General features: G+C 45.8%; 1 protein-coding gene and 1 pseudogene across 1 annotated transcript; both read right to left on the bottom strand.

Moving 5' to 3' along the window:
* Nucleotides 1–15484: 15484 nt before the first annotated feature.
* LOC133889733 (uncharacterized) lies at nt 15485–16293 on the bottom strand. Its single transcript, XM_062330197.1, has one exon. The coding sequence runs from the start codon at nt 16065–16067 to the stop codon at nt 15732–15734; it is 336 nt and encodes a 111-aa protein (XP_062186181.1). The 5' UTR covers nt 16068–16293; the 3' UTR covers nt 15485–15731.
* Nucleotides 16294–19014: 2721 nt separating this feature from the next.
* On the bottom strand, nt 19015–20238 carry LOC133889742 (probable UDP-arabinopyranose mutase 1; annotated as a pseudogene).
* Between the last annotated feature and the right edge of the window lie 4047 nt (nt 20239–24285).

The following is a 24285-nucleotide window of genomic DNA, read 5'->3' on the forward strand; positions in this document are numbered from 1 at the left end:
TGAATGTCACCCCTAGTATACGTTGGAGCTCCACAAAGGATATGCTTCCGATCGGCACTCGGTCACGGCTCTTGAGCCACCAAGTTACAAAGACAATGCCTCTACTCGGATGAGCCACCAAGCCACCAAGGCAATGTCTCACTACTAGTCTCTCCTCCGGTTTCTTGCCGCCGTCATCACTTCAGAGCTTGAGCCACCAAAACAAGGGTCTCCGCGTCCCCATACACGCTTCTCGTCACCGCTCCACACCAAGTCACAGGTCAACAAGCTTGTCAGCGAGTCACCAAGACTCTAAGGTGCCGACGTATCACTTGGTACAAGGTTGGATCACTCCTTGATCCACTATATAGGAAACAATCACCTAACAACACTCTTTCTAGGCATATAAACACTAATCACTCACTAATCTTATGCTTAATCATCTTAGATGATCACATTAAGCACTTGGTGGCTTGGATGTCTTCTCAAGTGTGTATGAGCTTCCTCTAGACTCCAGCAGCATGCCACCCCTTCAAATGACTGAGTAGAGGGATATTTATAGCCTCAAATTCGTGGACTAGCCGTTAACCCCACAATTTAGAAAAGTTGTTAACATCGGATGATCCAGTAAGAATAATAGTACTAACATTAGATCATCCGATGAGTACACTCTCAAAAACTAGCTGTTAGAACCCCACTCAAGCCTCTACACTCTCAAAAACTAGCTGTTAGAACCCCACTCAAGCCTCTGTGAACACTAGACACTCTGGTGTATACTTCATCTTCATCAACGGACTATCCGATGAGTTATCCTGAGCCATCCGAGCCAACTGCATCCTCTCTGTGTAAATTGTTTCGGTGTTAGCATCCAATGCACATCACTTAATCACCAGACTATACGATGCCTTGAACTTCATTCTGTCTCTTTGCACTATTCATTGTCAGGTGTAGCCTTGCTTCATCACCAGACCTTCCGACGTGTTGATCTTTGATCTTTCACAGCTGCAACCTTCTCTGGTGGAAATGCTCCTATGTGTATCTTCCTCTGATCATCAGACTATCTGGTGGGTTGTTCCATTTTGAATTATGGTTAGAAACACTTCGGTGTTGCCATGTTTTGATCACCGGATTATCCGGTGAGGCTTAGCTTTCATTCTTCAGCACGACACCCTTCTCTAGAAGAATTGCTCTGATGAGCACACTTGCTAATCACTGGACCTTCCGGTGAGTTATTCAGGCCTCTCTCCCTCTTTTCCAAATATGCTCCGATGAGTTCAACACCCAGAGCACCAGACCATCCAGTGAGGCAAATCTTCTTGGAACTTCTCCAATTCAATTTAACTTTGTCTCAGCTACGGTGGTTTCTTTATGTATTACATCCATGAGACCTGCTAACATATATTCTTGACAAACATATTAGTCTTATTGACTATGTTATCATTAATCACCAAAATCACAATCATATCCTAATATGATCATTTTCGCTACTATCATCAATATAGACATTATAGCATGAATTATTGTCAACTTGGAAGAGAAGCATCCACCTCTCTAAGGTGCTTATCCTCTCACACCGATTCTCCATTGTGCCTCATAGTAAAAGGTAAAAACAAAACGGTAAGTGAGGTTAATAATGCTAATGCTAGTTCTAACGCTAGTGATAATGATAAGCTCGGGTTTGATCATTTGAGCAAAAAGGATATGTCTAAAATGATCAAACTCATGCGCATTATAGAAGGCCATAAGGAAAGGCTCGAGAGGCAAGAGGAATTCTTCATTGAAAAAATTGAAGAGCTTAAGAACTCAAATATGAAATATGAAAACTTCAAGAATCTCATAGTTCTTTATCTAATATTTATGGGAATCTTAAAGTTAAGCATATTTCTTTTCTTAATAAATTAGATGCTATGTCTGTAGTGGATTTAGAAAAATCATATCCTAATTGTAACATTTTATCTAAGGATAAATCCACTATTTCTTCTATTGATGATGCTTGTGCTACTAACTCTACTTCTTAGGTAGTATCTTTGGAGAGAGAAAATATTGAGCTAAGGGCTAAACTTGAAAAGCTTACTGGCAAGTATGTGAGCCTACAAGAAAGTCATGACAAGATTTTGTGCACTCATGAGGATCTTGTAGATTCTTATGCCATGCTAGAAATAACTCATGAGGTAATGGTCATCACGATAAAATTCTATGAACCTCATGTGAACATCAGCACATTTTATTTGCTGAATGTAAATTTGACATGTGCTAGTTCTGACAATTCATTTGATGTCAATTCTATATCTAATGATGAATTTCCAACAAGAAGAACAAGTCCAATAATTTTAAGATCAAGAGGTAAAATCAAAAGAAGATCAATACTCTCATCACTTGCTTCAAGTGCAAGAAAGAGGGCTACTATGTGAGAGATTTCTTCTTGAAGAAAGATAAGGACATGAGCAAGAGCCAAGATAAGAAGATGGCTCATATCAAGTGCTTTAAGTGCTCAAGCATGGGATACTATGCCTCTATGTGTTCTTACAAGGTTGATGACAAGGCCATACTTCCAAAGAAGAAAACAAAAAAAAGCAAGAGGAAGTATTGTGGATGCAACGAGAAGAGACATGAAGTTGCATCATGCCCCTACATGAAAAATGAAGGTCTTATCTCATCAAGGAAGAGGCTCATTGGTAAGGAAGCAAGCAAGAAGCAAAAATGAAAAGACATCTTTCAAGGACATGCATCGCATTTGCTACATTTGTCGAGCCAAGGGATATATTGGTAAAAATTATCCTAAAGGTAACATTTCTAAGCCTAACTCTTTCAATAATGATCAATACTTGCTTAGGAAGGCTAAGAATGATGCTTGTGTTGCTAAGTTGATTAGTTCACCTGATGTCAATATAAAGATCATTTTGGTGCCTAAGTCTCTAGTGACTAACCTTAAAAGATCTAACATGGTTTGGGTACAACAAAGTGCTTAGATTGCTAAATAGGTACCTAGAGACGCATTGAACACTTGGCCCACTTGAGAAGAATTATATTACACATATCTTGTCAAGTTTTCTTTCAAGTGGTATTTCTCATCATTTGTGGAAAAGGCACCAAGTATAAAGATTATTGTTCTAATATCAAGAACCAATGGTATCTCATTGGTTAGGCAATGAATGTTTGGTGGGAGTCATCAAGAAAAATATCAAGAAAGATTAAAAGCTCATCAAGTATCCAAGATACTATTTCATCAATGATGTTCAAATAGACATTTCAAAAAAGATGGTAGTTGCTAAAATCTTTAGTTACAATCTCTTATGAATTTTACCTTTTATGTCTTTGTGAGATATAAGGTAAAAGAAGCACTAGAGGATTTGGACTTGGTGATGGCTATGGAAGATGAACTTACTTTACATGATCTCATAGTTTCTCTTGATGAAATGGAGGACATTGAAGACTTGTCTAAATTATTTGAAAATTTATCTAATTGATTAAAAGGGCACAATTGTGTTGAAATATATTTATTATTATCCAATGTCACTCTATAAAGGTAACTCTCTATCATAATACCTTAAATTTATATTCTTATTTATTATGTTAGATTTATTGTTCTACACATTTTCTAGAATGTTCCAGAACTCGGATGTTCTGGGTCAGTCTGGAATATCCGTGTGTTCCAGAATCTGAAAGTTTCGGGTTGTATCCGGAAACTCTATGAATTAGGTTATTCTATAGGAGATGCATAAATGATGAAGCTTAGATTTGTTGAGAATTGCTATGAGTTCAAATAATTGTATCAAAGTCATTGAGATCTTAGTGGTGCTCATAAGAGGAAAGAAAAACTCATAGAAGATTGGCGATAAGCGTGAATGTTAAGTTACTTGTGGAGATCAAGCAACTAAAGGTATGTCATTGTTAATAGAGTATTATGGACTAACTTATGTACTTTGTGCTTGAGAGTGAGTTAGGATTAGGATCCATAAGAAGATATAAGTTGAATTGAAATCATATATTCCAAAAGTGAAGAACAACATTGGACTCCGTATATGATAAAGTGAATTAATTGAAGATGTCATATACAAAATGGTTTTCTATGGAAAGACGGTGAAGGCCAAGCAAGACTCGGTTGCAATGGATCATCCAGTGGTGAAGAATAAGCAAATGACTTAGCATCGAAGGACCAAGGCGATGGTGAAGAGCAAGAGAAGGCTTTGCGTCAGTGGACCATGTGGGGCTATAGGAAGCTATGGGTGACTCGCATCAGTTATATGAAGAATCAAGAAAAGATGGAATAAAGATTATATGGAAGCCAACAACCCTCAAGGTTTGAAAGAAATAAGCGGTACTTGAAAGTACTCAAAGGCTCAAATTGGTTCAAATTAGTTTTACATTTGAATTTGAGTATAGGTATGCCACACTATTAAGACGGATGTAACGCAGAGCTAATTGTCATGTATAAGTGCTCAAGAGTTTTCTAACCAATCCAAAGTGAGAGTTAGCTTAAGGAGCCCGGTGTGAAAAGTATGGAAGTATCTGAATTGGGTTTCGGAGTGTTCTTAGCTTGATCAACTGTTTTTGAGGTCATGAAGTCAGTTGGGATGTGTAGACTTCTAAATAAGCTTTCTATAGAGTCCAAAATCGTTGAAATTGAACTTCGGGATTAAAAGTTATCGCCGTTTTTTCATGGATCAGTTTTGTTGAACTCGGAGGTTCCGGGTGGAATCCGGATTTTTTGGTTTCCGGACCCTCTGGCTGAGGTTCTAAGTTGGGGTCTCAATTTGGGCCTTTGCTAGTTCACCCAAAATCTCCAGGTTGACCCGGATACTCCGGGTTCTGGTGTTCTGTCCGGAGTCTCCGAGATGAGCTCTAGCCAGGGTTCTCGGTTAAGCGTTCTAGTGCCAACCCGAAGTCTCCAAGTTGATCCGGATACTCCAGATCAGTACAAAAAGCTGTGTAACAGCTAGGTTTTAGGATTGGGTATATATACCCTCTCACCCTCATCCTTTGTTATGGCTGAAAGAGCACGAAAAAGAACATGTTTAGAGCCAAAAGAACTCCCTCCTACTCTAATCTAGTGTGTGATTTGAGAAGAAAAGTGAGTTGGGTTAAGGGATTGCAAGTTTGAGTGCAAGTGAGCGTATCTCCCATCTTGAGCACTCGAGTTCATCGGCAAGAAGTTCGCGAAACGTTCGTTACTCTTGGAGCTTTGAGCTCCTAGGCGGCTAGGCGTCGATGGCGAGCACATAAGGTTGTAGTGTGCCGCAGAAAGTTTGTGAAGCCTTCGGTTTCACCTCGAGAAGGAAAAAAAATCAAAAGTGGAAGCCAAGCTGAAGTGTGACCGAGCTTGAAGAGGAAAATAGTTGAGAAAGATCTAGCTCAAGTGTGACCGAGCCCCTCAACGAAGATGTAGGAATCTCTAGAGGAGGTGTCTGAACTTCGGGAAACAAATCTTGTGTCTCCTCTCTTGTTTCCTTTTTTTTTGAGTTCCTACTCAACATTTATGCATATTGCTCGATCTATTTGCTCGTGTGAAATTGATGGTAGGTACTCCATGGCTCTACTTAGAATCATCACTTGGAACACACAACTTCATTTAGTTTGAGCTAGAACTCTTTAGTCGTACTTTAATTTCAATTTCAAGATCATTCTGTGTTGAACCAGGAGTATCCGAGTTAGCCCAAAAGCTTCGGATATTGTACAATCAGATCTAAACCCAGAGTATCCGGGTCAACCCGGAGTATCCGGTGAACAGTATTTTAGGATTTTCAACTAAACTTTTCTTGCACATCTTTTGCTAGTTTTAGGATTGTAACTTTTACACTTATTTAGGGTGATTGTGCACTAGTTGAGCCTGATATATTTAGGATTTTTACATGTGAAAAATCCGTTAGTTTATTTTCCACTACAAGTTTATACCAACGGTAGAAGGGGACGATTTTTTTAAAATCTTCTATTCACCCCCCTCTAGGCGACATCATTGTCCTTTCAGGTTCTACCACTCTTTAATCACGATAATCCTCAGTTGGCCAAGTGAGGCTCGATCAACTGACTCCTACATGACTTGCAACTTGTTCTCTTGACCAGCTTGTCAGGAGGATCTATTCAAGGTACGGAGAGACCTAGAGCAGATAACACAAGACAACGAGCAGCAACGGGTATAATTCTATGATCGCCTTAGTTAGGCCTAAGAAAAAGAATAACCAGTCAATGCGACAAGAAGGGTTTGGACCCTTTGACTCGCTGCTGGTACCGCCGACGTCAGGTTCGCCCCACTCCCGGAGACACTGTGACTGGTCACATCGACTGATTTTTGGCAGGCTCCGAGGAGGCGAGTGCCCTTGAGGACAGGCTACATGTGACGGTGGGTGACCACTTGCTGGATGTTGGAACCATCGATGTCTGTCTTGCCGTAGCCTGCATCCATGAGCACTTTCCAGATATTAACCTTATCCCGGCAGTCTCTGAGGGTTTTGGCAGATCCATGAAGAACACGGAGGAGCTCCACGACCTCACTGATTCGTATCTGCCTGCAATCCACTCCCTTCTCTTGTTTGTTCAATTCGAACCACTGTCCTGTATTTTTGGGTCTCGTGTGTACTGAATAGATTGTTTAGAAACAACTCCCGAGAGCTGCCTGAGTGGTCGCTTAGTAATGAAAGGACTGGTCCTCATGTAAATTTCTACTATGTTCGAGTGTCAAGTAGGCTCGGGGTGCTCGCTAGTAAGGTTCTTGGCACTTAGGATGCCCCTTAGCATGACAAGCTCTTCAGGGGTGACCAACGCTCAACTCGATCTAGGACTTGTGGCCTCGTGGTCGTCATCCCTCGGACGCCCATACCTTCGACATTGCACGAACATCAATTTTGACTCACACTCAATCGATATGATCAATCGGGTAGAACAAAACATGTATGCTACATAAAAACAAACTACATATCCTAAAAGCTCTAGCTCCTGACCATCTGGTTAGGCAAAAAATTGCTGACCAGGTGGTCTAGCCTATGATTCGGAAAAACTTACAATTTGGTGAGACCGTTCATACTCGGGTTATCCTGCAAAATAGAGTTTTATTTTTTAAATTGAAAAAAAAACTTACAAGTCATGTTCCACGCTCACCCGAAAGATCATGCAAAATAGAAAAACAGGCTCATCTTCAATCAGCCTTATACATAGAACTCGTGTTCTACGAGTTTGTGTAATTTGTAGCTAGCCATTGTGGCTCAGTCGACCGTGTTAGGTCACGAAATGCAGACTACTTTGTAAGACCCCTCCCCCTTAGGGAAGAGCATGTTATGACCTACCTTATTCCTGGACTCGTCTGAGGTCGAGATCGTCTACGACCAGTGTTTGCTTCTGCACCGTATGGTCACGGTAGTGCCTGAGGCCCTGTTGGTATCGGGCTACCCGAATTTTGAGCACGTTTGTGGGACTCTTAACTAGTGGGCATTTTACCCCTCGTGCGGATGATGCTCGTATTCCAGATAAGAGGCCTTCATACTCCTCAACATTGTTTGGTGGCCTGAAAATTTAATTTAAATGTGTACCTAAAGGTGTCACTGGCTTGTGGGATCGAGATCGCTTCAGCCCCCAGTCCATTCAACATGAATGACCTATCAACATGTGTGGTCATGTGCCTGTTCATCTCTGGTTGCAGAAACCCTCACCGCTCGATGACCAGTAACGCTCCCACGACCTGTGGGGGTAGCTGCAAAATAGGGCAATGACTCCTCGTCTGGTCGAGGAGTGATCAATATAGGAGGAGAAAAAGGTTACCTGTTGAGATCCTGAAAGGTTTCCCCCATTTCTGGTATCCACCGAAAGTGGTTGTTCTTTCTATTAGAAACTTAAAGAGCGGAAGACCCTTTTTCTATCCTCGAGATGACCCTGACCAAAAGGCCACACACCCGATTAGTTTTAGGTTACCCTCTTACATGTTTGGGGATCTTGCCCGGTGCTGATCTGATTCCCCTCTGGGCGCATGGACTAGGGATCATTGCTAGCACTCGGAACATGGGAGCCTTCGTTGCCCCCATTGCATGAATTGTCATGCAAACTTTCCATTGAGCCTTGGAGCCTACAGACTCCTATTTGATATCCTATTTCTGAGCACATCGGGCTCATCTGGGTCGCATCCCATGACGAATACCTTGCGGTGACTAGGGTCCTCAGAACAGGACTCAGCGGTTGCTGTGGATCCGATCATGGATAGCCCAAGCTAATCTCCAACACTTACTGAAACGTAGAAACATGCCCCTACCTAGTGTGCCAATGTGGGTTAATCCCAAACAATGATAACAGGGTGTACCGGTCGATAGGCACATGAACGACGCTTACGATGCGATGAACTTAAGAACACCAGAGGTTATCTAGGTTTAGGCCTCCTAAAAGGTAACAACTCTACATCATGTGTATTTTGTTATGAGTATTTGTGAACTAGTTACAGATAAGTTTATCTTCCCCTTCTATACCAGTTCCTCCCCCCTTCTTTATATACAAGAGAATGAGAACTTACAAGTGGGTCCCTTTCAGTAGACTCATACCTAACTAGATATTCTTTTCTCAGGCCATCACCATGCAGAGCATGCGCACTGCACCTTCCGCCGATGGTACTGCGGGGCCTATCCCATCCTCTTGGACACCTACTTTTACTTCCTCGGTAGCCCTGCCTGTCTCCTCGTAGTGAGTCGCAAGCTTATCCGTTAAGACGTTCCATCCCATCCTTCTGTGAGCCTGCCTGCAAACTCATCCACTTACCTAGTTGTTCTGCAAACCATGTCCCATCTGTTGTGCGGTGGCAAGTCGGTCCGCAAAACCCCACTCTATAACATTTAATGCTACAGGATGGGACACTGCCTATTTGCGTCAGCCACGATATTGTTCGCTGAAGGAAGTGCCTTGAGAAAGAAAACTCTTGAGTAGAAATTAATAAATGCGATTAGACAGGTTAGGTATGGACATCCCGTGATCAGTCCTTGCTGGTCACGGGATCACAATATATCGCAAGGAGGCTGATCGCACAAGCCTCGCGCTGGTCGAGCGAGCCTTGACCTGGTCACACGATGGGCCAGGGTTCATGAAATATCCCCTGTCGGTCGTCATATTCCTCGTGGGACCCATTAGCTAGGATGCCCACCTTACTCAATACTCCGACAGCGGGTGTGTGGCCCTTATCCCAATGGCCTGCGCTGGCCACTGCCATGTGTACCTTTGCTCGTCATCATCATTGTCCTGCCCTATGGGACCCCCATTGAGCGTATATCCAGACCCCCTAACTCGAACCTGGATGTACCATGATGAATGATCCTCATGTGAAAGTATTGATGCCTCTAGTACGTGCACCTATGGAGTCTGGTGTGCCAAAGGCTCACATGCTGATACCACTGTGAACTCCTAGGTGCATCAAAATATTAGGAGTACTGTCTGTTGAGGAGCTTAGTGAAGCTAGCGGCTGCATTCCAGCAGCCCAGTCAAAATAATATGTTTCGCTCTAGTCAGACGTCTACTACGTGTAGTCCATGGCATCCTCAAGATGGGTCGATGCTGCAGGTGGATTTGTCTTCATAGTCTAAGGAGGATGTGTCCACTATGGGGATTTTGAGCCCAATGTACATTGCTCAAGCTCAAGAACCTACAAGAACTCCTTGGCCTTAGCACAGTAACATGACACATGACGCTCCGTTGCCGAAGGTGCCTCTCGCGACTATGCTCGAACAGGTTCCTCACGGGCACTGGACAAGCCCTTGTTGCAGGAGGCACGGGACATATCCATGACTGGTAGGTCGTACCCCCTCTAATGCGGGGCACAACCACCTGGACTACGTATAGCGAATAGCAAACAAGACCCTCTCGACCTCATGTAGTCCTCGAGAGGGTTCTGATCCCTCCGCGTTGATGAGTCGCTTGCTTCCCCACAAGCTTGCTCCTCCTGCATATGAATCTCATATGCCTCTTCAGTCTGTATAAGATGAGGGTCATGCTAGTAATACAGAAGTTTAACCAATGAAAATTGTTAGAAGTACTGCATCACATACCCAAACATGAAGAAGGCGGGCACAATCTTCGGGGAAGGGTCTGGGGGCCGACAATATAAGTTCGCTGAGTAAGGTGGCTCACGTGTGTGGACAGTACCACAAAAGGTACTCCTAGTATGTGGTATCGTCATATTGTCAAGCAGGAACAATGACATCCATCACGACTGACTCCATCCACCTCTGTATGTGCTCGACATTCATAGATGGCCAGATCTGCATGCCTCCGCTCCCCTATGCTCTCCTCCTGTACGTGACATAAACAGTTAGAACTTCTTAACATAGATCACCTAAGGTACTAATGATACCTACAATAACACACTAATTCGTGCGCCCGTCCAACGTCTCGTGGGAGAGGTATTGGCACCACCTATCGGTATCCGAACTGCCTCTATACACGCTTAGGAGAATATACTTCCACGTTATTCATGTACAACAAGAAGCATCTGGTCATCCAAAAGTCCGAGTCGCGCAAACAAAAGGATGTGATGAGCCCTCCAGTCACAATTTCGACCACTTGTGCTATACGCCATGGATTCCACTCCACGAGATTGGCACTGAGGACATCCAAGTCACTAATCACCTAGGAGTAGGTATCATGGTCTTGGTGCTGACTCCATCTCGGCCTAGTATGAAGCCACCGATACCCTATTGTAGGCCACATGTCTTCTACAACGCCATCCGGTTTCGGGTGACTGCGTGCTTCTACTGGCCACACCTCCTCGGAATCAAAACCCTAACGGAGCAAGGGATCTAACGTCTCCTGATCATCCGCAGGGGCTCTCCCTAGATCTAAAACATGATTCATCTAAAAGATTGATTAGTAGTTAAGACTAGAGTTTTGAGATATGCTTGTTGGCATTATGTAATTCTTAGAAAAGTTATGTTACTGATGTAATAAATAATACAACTTTTTTTTGCAAGTATCTTTCTTTATGCTCTTTTGAGATGTGCCTTTCCTTGTTCTATCATTGTACCAAGGTGAGGAACCACATCTAGTTCTCATTGTTCTCACTCTCAATCATTGCAAATACGAGAGAAATGATCTTATTATTTGCATCCGCTGTTATCATTGTCATAAGGGTACCATGGTACTTGCCGCTTAGAAATGTGGCATCCATGCATACTACCGGTCTGCAATGTCTGAAAGCTTCGATGCATTGTCTAAAGAACCAAAATAACCTAATGAGATATCGGTCGGTGGTGTTGTATGACACATCCTCTAGCATGATCGGCGCATCCGTCATGGCCCACTAAGTTCCCGGATTCATCATGGAAATCTTCTGCATAGCCTTAGAGCACAATTGTGAGACTCTTCGAAGCTTCCAAACAACATCTTCAACGCCTACTGCTTCGCTCGCCACGCAGAAGGTTTGTATTTCAAGAGAAATATAAACATGTCCAAAAGATAGTATGCAAGTTTTCTACATTTTGGCATTACATAGCCAATCTAGGTTTGTATTTCAAGAGAAATAGAAACATGTCCAAAAGATAGTATGCAAGTTTTCTACATTTTGATATTGCATAGCCAACATTTAGCTTTAATGGAACTTAATACCATTTTGGCAATATATCATATCAATTGCCCAAACATATTTGTTTCTATTTGTGTACGAAGCAACTTCTAATAGCTTTTTTTAGTGACAATATAGTGCGGCAAACACTTGTTCCAAAAGAAGGTAGACCTACTTGTACATATGTCTTGTACTTAGTATTCAACAGTGATTGCATTACCTATTTTCAACCAACCAAATTTGGCCCATTATATGAATGTGTTCGGATTCTCAGTTAGCTTAATTGGTCTGGTGAGGAGAGGCGAGGCTAACATTGCTAATGCAAGTGAGTATGATGGGCTCTTCGTAGCAAGAAAGCAAATCCTTGCGAACATGAACTAGCTTCCCCGGCAAAGCTGCTCTACCAAACAACGATACTTACTAGGCTTACCTGTTGCTAGAGATCCAAACATGACCTATGTTAACGACGGCGTCCGTACAGAATAAATAATGAAGGCTAACCAAACATGCTTTTGGGCACCTCCAGCATTGGGTTTTTGAGGGTACTAGGAGGAGAGGGAAAGAGATATCACGTGGAGCTATAAGCTAAAAAAAACATCGGCACCAGTGCCAAATTAGCTCCGGATCTAAGGATTAGGGTATTATTTCAGCCATCTTCCTCCATCTACCACTCCTGGCTACGGCGACACCTAGTGGAGAGCGAGGCCATCAGTAATTGTGGTAGTCATCGAGTTGGATGTTGGGGAGGAGACCATCGAGCTGAAAGCCGATCGAGGTGGTCGCCGGCTGCGATCGCAACCATGGACCAGTCCCAAGTTGACGACGTTGTCAATGCGTTCAGATCCAACGCCCGGGATCTCCTTCCGGGTTTTCGTCGGACGGGATTGGGGCAGGAGGAAAAGGAGGTAGGCATGGTAATGAGCTCTCCATCACCATGGGAAGCGCGTAGCGAGGTGCACCGTGGAGCTGTTCCGACTACGCTGTTTAGCCCCGACGATGGTGGGAGCGGAGATCGTGTCGCATGCCATCATTGAAAAAAGCAAATAGGCGGTCCTTATCCCAGTCCCTTCCATTTGAATCCATCAGCTCAGAAACCCAAGGAACCATTCCCTTCGGGTGACAAGCACAAGACATAGATGCAGGCTCCACTGGGTTTCTGAGCTGATGGATTCAAATGGAAGGGACTGGGATAAGGACCGCCTATTTGCTTTTTTCAACACCGCTGATATTGAGGCTATCTCCAAACTGAAACTCCCTCCAAGGCACTGTGAAGATTTTATTGCTTGGCAGCCGGAAAAAACTGGAGTCTTCAAAGTGCGCAGTGCTTATAATCTAGCTCTTCAAATGCGCTCTACGGCATCAATGGCTGGGAGCTCCAGCACAGCGGTACATGGTGAACGAAAGCTTTGGCAGCATGTCTGGTCGGGGCACATACCGCAGAAAATCAAAATCTTCGCATGGAAGCTCGCTCGAGATGCTCTCCCTATGAAGCACAACAAATATAGAAGGAGATTAGAAGTTGATAACATCTGTAATCTGTGTGGTAATGCAATTGAAGATAGCCACCATGCTGTTGTTCGATGTCCTAAGGCGCTTGCACTTCGTCAGGCTTTGAGGGGGCACTGGCCTCTGCCGGAGGAAAAGCGTTTTGACTACTCGGGACCTGACTGGCTTCTTTTACTCCTCCAAAATGTGACGATTGAACAGCGAGATCTGGTACGGCTCTTATTCTGGAGAGCTTGGGCTACTCGCAACGATATTGTGCATAACTCGGGTGCTTCCTCGGTTGAGAGCTCTGTCCATGTCTTGTTGTCTCTTCGGGGAACTCTGATGGATATCCGGCAACACCCGCAAATTTATGATGTGAAAGGTAAAGGTCTGCCCTGGAAACCAGAGGGAAATCTGCATATGACATATAGCTCTGTTGAGAACTTGGCTAGGAACACATGGACACCCCCGAATTTTGGATGGGTTAAAGTAAAAGTTGATGGTGCGTTTATTGAGCAGACTGGGGAGGCTGGGATTGGGATGCTGGCTAGAGACCACACAGGCTCGGTCTGTTTCTCTGCTTGGCGGGTCCTGTTCCATTGCTCTAGTTCAATTGAAGCTGAAATTCGAGCATGTGTTGAAGGATTGAGGCTTGTAGCTCAGTGGGTTCATATGCCAGTAATTCTGGAATCCGATTGCTCTCATGTGGTCAGTGTTTTCAAAAGCCCAAAGGAGGACAGGTCTGAGTATGCGTTTCTTTTCAGAGAAGGCAAAGATTTAGCTCTTTCGCTTCAAGAGGTGGAGTTTGCCCAGGTAAATCGCGAGCGTAATTCAGCGGCGCATTTGTTAGCGCATCTAGCTAGGAGGAACGTTCATTCTGCTGTCTGGCTGAGGCAACTTCCCACTTGTATTGCCCAGCTGGTTGATGTTGTTTCTATTACGCCTCCTTAATCGAAAATGTTGTGCCCGGGTGGCCTTGACACAAAAAAAAAGGAGATCTCCAGCGTCGTGCAGCTGCCCGGGCCGAAGTCGTGCTCCAATCAATTGTCTTGCTCTTGAGCTTGGTCGAGGTGGAGTCGTGGCGACCGTCATCATGCTGCTGGCTTTGAGCTTGCAATGGGTTGTACAGGACGAGGACAGAGCTTGGGGAAAGGAGAAGTTTTTTTGGGTAGTGCTATATATTTCAACTGACTAAAAATAAAACTTTTCTAAGTCAATCATTCATAGCCAATGAAACAAGATCAGACGTTCCTCATTCTTTCTTCTTCCATTAGATGCCTAGCAATGTTTTTCTTCTCTATGCTTCCACCTGTCTTTCGTAGCTCTCCTATTATTATATCCATCCCAGCCGTCTATTATCAACACCATCCATTGGTTGTTCTTCACCACCCATAGCCAGCAATGTCCCTATCACCTCGTCGGCCGCACAACTCCTCCACTGGGCCTGCCTGCCTCCCACGATCATCTCTCTAAGCCATGTGATGACGAAATCCCCTAGAAGCAAACCATCGCCGGTGAACAAGAAGACCGTTGACTAAAATTTTTGCCGTGATCGGTGGACTGAAATCTAGAAAACGTGTTTTTATTTTACTGTGTGGCCCACACGAAGAGCTAGGTAGTGGAGCATTTTTTGCTAAGCTAGCTCTTGGTGATGTCTCCTGTTATAGCACTCTTTGAAAGAGAATTATGCACTAAAGTTGCCCTCAGCCATTCCCAAATCTCAACGCCACGGAGCATCCGAGCACGCGGAGCCACGACTTCATTCCACGTCGCACGCATTGACTGCTACACAGTGAGCATAGCCTGGTAGCGTCGTTACTTTAAACTAGCGTTTAGTTGGAGAACCAAATAAAATGAGATTACTTTATCTATATATTTAAAAATGAGATAATTTTATATTCTTATCTAGTAGAAGAGATAAAATAATTTTATTTTAAAATCTCGATCCTACCGTCGTACTCATGTTCCAAGTGAGATGAGTGTGTTTCAGAATTTTCTAAAATTCTCTCATCCAACATAAAAAAAAATACTTTCTATAGAAATCATCTCATCTTACATCACTCTTCAATCAAACGCTTAAAAAATAAAATAAAATCATCTCATTTGCTCTCTAACAAAGACTACCTTGTAACAAACCAAAATTTAGTACGTAGCTCCTTCGTGAACGAGCCGAATTTAGCATGACTGGTGGGGCCTTACGAGGACAGCGACGGGAGGCGTCGGTCATCAACTCATTCTGCGATTTGGCCGTCGTCATCCCTAGGAGACTCAATCTGTCCTAACGGCTGACGCCGAGAAGGATGCAGCAACCTACCACCTTTTCTCAGTGATGCTCAGCTTTGAAATGAGATCAATGAATGTAATGTACCCAGAGCTTGATCTCTGGTTGCAACCTCTCGCTCAAATCTGCTAGGGACGCAAGACCTTGGAAAGGTAGATGCAGACATGGAGTTTTTTGAGAAGAGGCTTTAGAGTAGATGACCCAAACGAAAGCTAAGGTTGAAGTTCTTCACCTCTCGATGATTTATTATTGAATTCCACGGTATTATTGACCAGGGAGACATGGAGGAATCCTACGCTACTGAGCGGCGTACGTGCGCCGGCCGGGGCCGCCCGCCACTTACAGGTGGGCCTGTACAGGTTATCCCCACCGTCCCATTCGAAATGCCCCCCGGCGACGAAGCACCCACGCCACGCACCGCAGCTCGGCCGCGCCAACCTCCTTGGCTCCTCCTCCGGCCGTCCGCTAGATCTCTGGCTCCGGCGGCGCCTCCACGGAGGCCGCGGCTGCGGCCAACTCCGGGACGAGGTGCTCTGGGCGGCACCCGGCGACAAAGTCGATGAGCTCCTTGCCGGACTCGTCGGCGCCCGCGGGCGGCGGCGAGATCCGGAGCAGCACAGCGACCGCCACGAGGAAGAAGCCCGTGGAGACGAGCAGCGGCCAGAAGAAGGAGACCACGGCGCCGAGCCTGAGCCCGACGGCGGAGATCGAGACGGTGGCAGCGGCCACGAACGCCACCGCGGCCGCCGCCTGCAACCGGTGCTCCCACATTAGCTCCCCGAGCCTCGCCTTCGTCGCCATCGCCAGATCGGCCGCGGCCGGGAGAGAATGAGAGATCTAGGAGGAGGGAGGCGAGGGGAAGCTTCTGGAGCGAGCAAGCGAGCTAGCTAGGAGTTTGGCTCTTGGCGAAGGAGGACGGGGGAGTGGGGAAAGGGATGGTGGGAAGCTTGGGGTTATCTGAGACTGCGGAGATTCGCCCTGCCGCCGCCTCCAGCCAAGGTTCTGTGCTATTTTGGCAATGTTTTTTTTCTCGTAGCGCCGGGGTGCTGCGAGCTGTGGACGGCGGGCCTACGTTTCTTTGCAGTTGGTGCTTACCAAATTGCCCTCCTGTCAGCGGTGGCATGTGTGCATAGTTTTTGGTTCCGAAGTAATTTTAGTGGTTTAAAGGAGTGAATGCATATTTATTGTTTGTACGTTAAAAGTTACTAAGCACATAGTAACGTACTCTAACAGTGGACCACGACCGTTAAAATATACCATTATTTAAATCTTGTGTAAGTTTTAGTGGTGTATGAGTATCTAAATAAGTCAACAAGCTACTATCACTATTGCCACCATTTATAGTATCTACCTTTACATGACTACACCCATTTAACTCCTAATGAAGCTACCTACCGGAGAAGCAGCCTCTTGACTCTGTCTTTATCGGATTTTCGTTGCTCCAAATTAGCCTTCAAAATATTATCACTTTTATTAGGATCATCTGCATAAGAGAATAAAGAACATGATGAAAAAGATCCAACGATAAAGATCTATAATTATTTAGGACATACTTGAATTCTTTACCAGGCTAAGCTAGCTTGGCAAACCTAGCTTAACCTCACTTGTCAAGGTTAGGCAAAGACTACAAAGTTAGGTCTCGTTTGGTTGAGTAAATCGCTTCTGATTCTCAGCCGTTTCATCGAATCCGGCAACCAAATGTGATGCGGTGGAACATTTCTTCTCATGTGATTCTGGAATCGATTGTCAGAAATGTGAAACGGCCTCCGCGTGGTTTCTACGAGAATCGAAAATAGCTGCTTTGTGAAATGTTTCTCCAAGAAACGAAAACCGAACCAAACGTGGCCTTATTTGATTTTTCATTTCTCCTCATCCTTGTCACCTCTGGCGGCAAATGAAAAAGAAACAAATCACGTACAAATGAACAGCAGATTGCATCCAAGCAAAGCTAGCTATCTACAAAACAAGAAATCGATCGAAGTACGGATGCACTCCGTCACCACAATAATTTAAAGCTGCACTGCTAAATTTGGATGGGCGTTCAGGCATATGTTCAATTTGGCTTCAATTTCACGGCTGCAAGGTCGGTTTGAGCTCAACTTAACAACAAGGAGGTCGTGCTGGTCCGTGACTATGAACATTAGCTCCATTCATAAACGAGCGAAGCTTACACGTAAAAGATAGCAATCAAAACGTCTCTCCTATACGGATAAGGAAATTCTTGCCAAACCAATCAAGCTTGCCAGGCTCGGGAAGAGTTAGCAAAAAACCAAGCACGCCCCCCCCCCCCCCCCCCCGGTTTTCTCGTACTAGTTGGGTCTCAACTTTGGAAAGGGCATTTTGGGGACCTTGGATTATCAGGACCCGTTTGTCAGTACAAGTCGTAACGTGGGGACAACAGTGTTTGCGCCCCTTTGTTCACGTGCCAGGCACTCGCTCAGCGGCAGTTTCTCCCGATCCCGATTGGGCCGGATTGCTTAACAGGCTGAAGGAGAGACGCCACATCTACCCATTCCCAAACGTGATCGTGCGGACATCTGTTTGGTACCGTTGCATTTGCATGTTTCTACCGCAGGATCAAATTCTTGCGAAATGTGACCCGTAAATTAGATTGAGTTGAGCCCATAGAAAAAAACATGCTACTTGCTTTTATCGACAAATAAAATCCTAATGGGTAGCTCCCCCATGAAATTGGTTGCCGCATCATATTCAGACTTCAGGATGTCGGGCAAGAATAGAACAGAATAAAGATGAACGTGTTAATAAAAACTGAAAAGAAAAAAAGGGTGAACATCTGAAAACATAAACAGCGCCGTTGACTAGCAGGAGCAGGGTGGACACTCGCATATGACTCCCAAATCCTAATTAACTTACTTAAGTATATACTTAATCAGAGGAAAAAAAGAAAAGACAAGTAAAACTCAATACGCGAACGTGAAGTGAAAGAATTCTGATCAGTCTCAACAACCGATCGTGGTCCGTGAATTCTGATCGATCCTGTTGTTCGCGCACCCTGCCCTGCCGCCGAACCCTACCGCTGCCGTCGTGCGGCTCGTGCCGAGTTGCCGACGCCCTCACGCCCGACACATCCTGTCCTGTTACAACCTAAACCATAGCTATTCTTATCTTCTGGACCTGAATTAAAATGAATCTTCTTGGTGCCTCTTTTAGTCAATACAGACCTTCGCTCCCTGTGGACAGTGGACTTCTTGGCTTCTCACCTCCAACTCCAAGTCCGAGATTTCCACAGATTGATACATTGCAGCAACGATTTAAGGTTCAATCTTTTTTCTTTTGATCTTTTCTTATCTTGCTAATCCTAGAATTAATGTACTGTTTAAATCATTAAGTGAAAGTATACTTTGGTTATATGAAAATTTCAATTTTAAGATCTCATTTTGTATTTCAAACGGGTCCCTCAAATCTCTAGAGACGGCCCTGAATATAGAAGTCACTTACACTCCCAATATTTATTCAATTATTCTCATGTTTCAGTGTAGGCAATATAAGGAAACTCTCATCTTCCAAGAATGAACGGTGAATCTTGAGAAAATAACCTCAATCGACTTGACAAAAGAAAGAAAAGAAAATAAATACCACAAACTAATTAATGTTTTCGGAGTTGTACTCCATGTGGAAGAAACACAACAGCTTGAAGAACCTGGTGCACGCAACCTAGCTACATGAGAACCGTCGGCTCACGGGCCGGCGGCATCTATTTCCCCTTGGGCTTGCCGTTGGCAGCGGCCTAGCTGGAGTTGAGCATGTCCCAGGCCTCAATCCAGGTGACCATGGCGTTGGCGAGCATGGTGAAGTAGGGGTCGACCTTGCTGAGCTTCTCCTTGACCTGCTGCGAGAGCGCGACGTAGCACTTCTGTATGGTATCTCAGTCCTTGGACAACGTCACGGCCTGGAAGAAGGGGATGATGTCCTCCTGCCAGAAGATGCCCTTGTATTCCTTCTTGAGGTTCACGAACGGGTTGCTGGCCTTGTTGTGCCAGATGTAGGGCAGCCCGGTCTTCATAGCCAGTCCCAGGCTCGCAGATCACCTGAGCTTATATGTTTCGATGCGAATTAAGTGTACGTGCACGACAACTACAAGACGACCAAGCAAAGCGATGATCCATCCATGGCACAAGCTGTGCAGGGCATTGTTACCTTGATACACCAGCCGGCCCACACATCGTCGTAGCGTCTGATGGGCTGTCTGTCGCCCATGAGGTCGAAATACATGGCCGGGCCAATGAGGTCGCGGTCGAAGGCGAGGTTCATGCTGCACATGGCGAAGAGAGTGCCCTTGGGGATGGTCATCACGGCATTGACGTACCTTTCATTCCTCTTGCGTGGCTTGACCAGCTGCGTCGGGGCGTCGTAATCCGGGATGTTGAGCCACAAGCTGTGCGACATGGCGGTTGGCGCGCCCTCCCAGTGGCTGAAGGGGTAGCCGCGCACAAAGTCGATGCCCTCATCAAAGGGGTCGTACAGGGTGTTGAAGAAGAGCGGCATGGACGGGCAGACCAGGTTCTTGATGTGCTGCGCCAGCGCGTCGATGTCCTTCCCCGTGGGGTCCTTGGCCACCTGGATGCAAATCCATTGACACAGTACTCGCATTACTACAAGGAAATGCACATACCAAATGGCCCGACGGCTGGAGGCTCGCCAATCACTCACGAAACAGTCGTCGTGGATGGTGTGGATGTACTTCTTCTTTAGACCATGTAGCCGAAGCAGCGGCAAATGGAGTCCTTGAAGGAGATGCAGGATGCCCTGGGGCCGAGGATCTTGTTGATGTCGTTGCGGTTGTAGAGCTCGTAGTCGAATCCCTCGGGCACCTTGATGGTCTTGGCTGGGTCACTGTCTTGCACATGATGAGGTGGTACGGCTGGAAGAAGGGCCACCACATCTCCAGGAAGTTCAGGTTGCGGATCGTCGGGATCACGATGTCCAGCTCGTCCTTGAGCGACGGCGCCATCACGAACCGGCGGCCGGGGGAATCGATCCGAGACGCGAGCAGGAAAGGTGGGCGGTGAGAATGGGGTAGGAGCAGGAGCAGGAGGCAGGCGCGGCTATATAACGCCATGTGGGTCATGCTGGTTTGGGGGTTCCATGCGTTAGCCAGCCGCGAAAAGGGGTGCCTTGAATTGGCGAGGGCCGTGGAGTGGCACGCGGGAATGGTGAATCGGGAGCCCGGTGGCTGAGTGCTTGCCGGGGAAAGGAGCGGTTGGCTTTGCTGCGGTCAGCTACCGGTGAAGGGCCGCTGGATCAGGAGCCAAAGGCCAGATCTGGCAAACCGTTGTTGTCTCGGATGCGTTTGCTTTGCTTTGATTTGCAAAAAGGTAATTTGTACGTTGCGTACAGAGAAGTGGCCAACCATCCAGTGTAGCGTGGTCCCTAATGAAGGAGCTCAAGAGAACCTTCGACTTTAGATTTGCTCACACTGTTGCCCGAAATTTAAAGCAACCTATGAAATCAGCGTTGACTTAGAGCCTATCAATGTCCCCCTGGTCCGCACAGCCCACTAGATCCCTGCCACCCGGATCTTGTCGATGCTACTGGGAGCTTGACGTCGTGTGTCATTAATATATATATATATATAGCAATAGATAATTCTAGCGTGATATGTATTTTGGATGATAACATTTATGACACGGCAAGTGTTATAATAGGATTAACTATTACAAGCAGATTGTAAAAGCGCAATACATAGCACATGTGATATAAGTCCAGTTTTAATTGATCATGTAGATTAGTTGAAAACATATATTTAATATGATCAAGGAGACAAGACTTGCCTTCTCTGAGGTTTTTTTCAAGATCTTAGTTGTAGTCAGGATCTTCCTTGCTCCTAACGCTTTCCGCGCAGCACTCGTAGAATTCTGACAATTCTGCAATTATGACTACGATCATTAACAGGCTATACTAGGGAATAATCAAATAACACCAAATGAAAAGCCAAATAAGTCACACTATTATGGATAGATAGATCTCGAATTTAGATGAATTTCAGGGAAAGAATCATTGGAATCAGAGACAGAACAGAGAAGTTATGACTCTCGAAAGATTCAATCTAAAATTAAATCGGGACTCGGTGGGCCCACATCAATCAGAGCCAGAACAGTAGCCTAGGCCTACATGAATAGTGACTCAGTGGAACCCACATAAACAATACCAGTTGGGCTGAAATGGGCTCGAATTGGGCTGGGTCGGGCCAAGCTTGGGCTACATAGTGCTGGGTTGCACAGTGTTGGCCCACTCGTGTATGGGCTAGTGGCTTAACGGGCTGCAAATATTGGTCGGCCCATTGAGGTGTGGCCTGTGGGCGGCTGGGGCCAGCCTGGTAGGTCGGCCGCTACCAAGTCAAGCCAGGCTGAGCAGCGCGCGGGCGATGACCCGGCTGCACACGCGCGGGTGCGTGAAGAAGAGGGGGGGGGGGGACCGCAGCGGTGAGGGATTGCGGTGGAACATCGTTGAAAAGCTCACCAGAGCGAGATATCCGCCAAAGTTCCTTGACGATGGACGATGGGCTTCTATGAGATTCGACGGATGTGGCGGAGAGCTCATCGACGTCGCCCGACAGTGGGAGCAATACTAGATGGCGGCCAGAGCAAACGGCGACAACGCACAAAAATTGGGCAGCACCACCCCACTACTACATGTTATCTTCATGCAAGGAAAAGGGTTCTAGCACCCCTGGACACGAGAGGGGACTGGGAGGCTCACCGTGCTCAGAGACGGTGAGGAGATGGATGGTGGCCGGTGGAGAGTCAATGCGTTAGCGGCGAAGCGGCTCAGCATCGGCTCAGACGGCCTCCCATCGGGCTTCCGGCCAACGGAGAGCGGCACTGGGATGGTGTCGGCTCTCTGGTGCTCCTCAGCGGCTTGTGGACGGCAGATTGGCGATGGCAGAGGTGCGGTGGTGAGAATGGCGACAATGACGGTGAAATGAGGAAGAGGGGAAAGAGAAGAGCTGGGCTACGCTATTTATAGAGGGAGAGGCGCACAGAGGTGAGCAGAGAGGCGGTGAGCGACACACTGTATTTCTCGCGGTATGCGGTCATCAACGGTGAGGTGGTGGGGCAGTGCCCACAATATTTCTCGCGGCAAGGCCGCCCTGCACTGTCCACGCACGGGCATGGACGCGGATGTCGTGCGGCATGGGCGCACGAGCATGGGCGGAGAGAGAGGGTGAAGAGAGAGAGAGCGAGGGCGTGGAGGCTGGGCGGGGATATTTTCGGGGAGGGGAAAACAGCGGCCAGCGCGGCAGTGAGGTGGTGGAGGGAGGAGAAGGCACAGTGGGCGATGGCGAGATGACTGACATGTGGTTGACCGAGCGACGCACGATGCGAGAGCATGAGTGGGAGCTGGCCAGCGCGGTGCGAGCTGGGCTGAGTGCGCGCGGGCGGGAGGAACGACCGCCTAGGTTGAATGGCTGGGCCGTTCCAAAGAGAAGAGAGAGAAGGAAGGGAGGCCATGCCTGGTTGCATGTGGGCTGAACAAGAGATGGGAGGGGGATTTCGGCCCTGGGTAAAAAGAAAAGGAAAAGGAAAAGGAAAGAGAAAAGGGTTTTGGGATTAAACTCAAATGGGGGATTTGAATTTGAATTTTGACTTTGGATTAAGATCAACTCAATTGAACATATTTGAACTTTGATTTGGAAATGGATCTTTATTTTTGGGGAGAGGATTTGAATCCAATTTGATTTGATCTAAATGGATACTATGAGTAGATTTGAAAGTGAGAGACATTTAATTTCAAATCTCTACACAAGAACCATAAAAACCTCAAACCAACATACATGAATCAATTCAATGCAGAGACTATTTTGGAAAATGACTCTAGAGCATTTTGGAATACCTAGTTAATTTGATACATTTATTACATATGAAGGTATACATATTAGTACATATACATTCATATGCATATCCCCTTGACTTTAGTTAGCCTAATTACCACAAAAAGTTTTAAATTGGAGTGAAATTTGCAATTCATTAACATGCTTAAAACTCAGGATGTTACACCTACGTCCTATCTTGCATTGATTATCACACGAGCAAATGTTACACACAATATGAGGAGTATGTGTGTATCTAGTCCTAAGGATCAAGGCAAATTGCTCCGTGTTTTTTGTTCTAAGCCCTAGTCAGATGATGAGGCTTTCTATCATGGATCTTCGATGGGTATGTGGTTTCTACCCGACTAGGCTTGATCTAGGGTTTCACAACTCTGTAGATCTTGAAGGCACGAGTTGCTATGCTGTTGAAAGGCTTGTAGGCTTCAATTGACGTGGCTTGGACGTACCCCTCCCCTCCTTTTATAGTTAGGGTTAGGTGAGTGTAAATTACTCAAACATATCTGAGCGTATCTTCCATGTATTGTAGATCTTCCGGATATCTTGGAGAGACTTGCTAAATATATGAATAACTTACTTATTGGGGACGATTTGCCTACCTGATGTTTATCCATATGCCTTAGATACTCTATGGCGGTTACGAACTATACCGAAATGAGTAAACTACATGTGCAGTGTGGGTATCCCTTGTACATATACCATATTTATAGGATATATAATAAATAATTATATATCCTCATCATCCGCTGACTGCGGTGTGTTGGCTGATGTTTCTAAGGCTAAAACTCAGCTAATCACACCACCCATATCCGCAACCTCCCACCACACATTGTGGGCAGTCGACTGCAACATACCCACTTGACATGTCAGTGCCCTCAATTCCTACACCAATTCCGGTCATTGATGAAGTTATGCGATGTTTTTCGTAGGGATTAACCATTTGCTATTGGAGGTGCCTCGCGTCATGGGTACATCAGGCCAAGGCTCAAGGACGGCAACCATGGAACCCCTGCATGCGATGTCTCCCCTAAGAGTAATCATCACGAGGGTTGAGGACCTCTTCAGCACTCCAACAAGGCCTCTCCTGCAGAATCCCCAGCAGCCTCCATCGCCGATGGCAGCACAAGCGAGACACCGACCGACGTCAGACCTTTAACATGTCCTCGGTCC

This window comes from Phragmites australis, chromosome 1 (assembly GCF_958298935.1).
Source record: "Phragmites australis chromosome 1, lpPhrAust1.1, whole genome shotgun sequence".
Lineage (NCBI taxonomy): Eukaryota > Viridiplantae > Streptophyta > Magnoliopsida > Poales > Poaceae > Phragmites > Phragmites australis.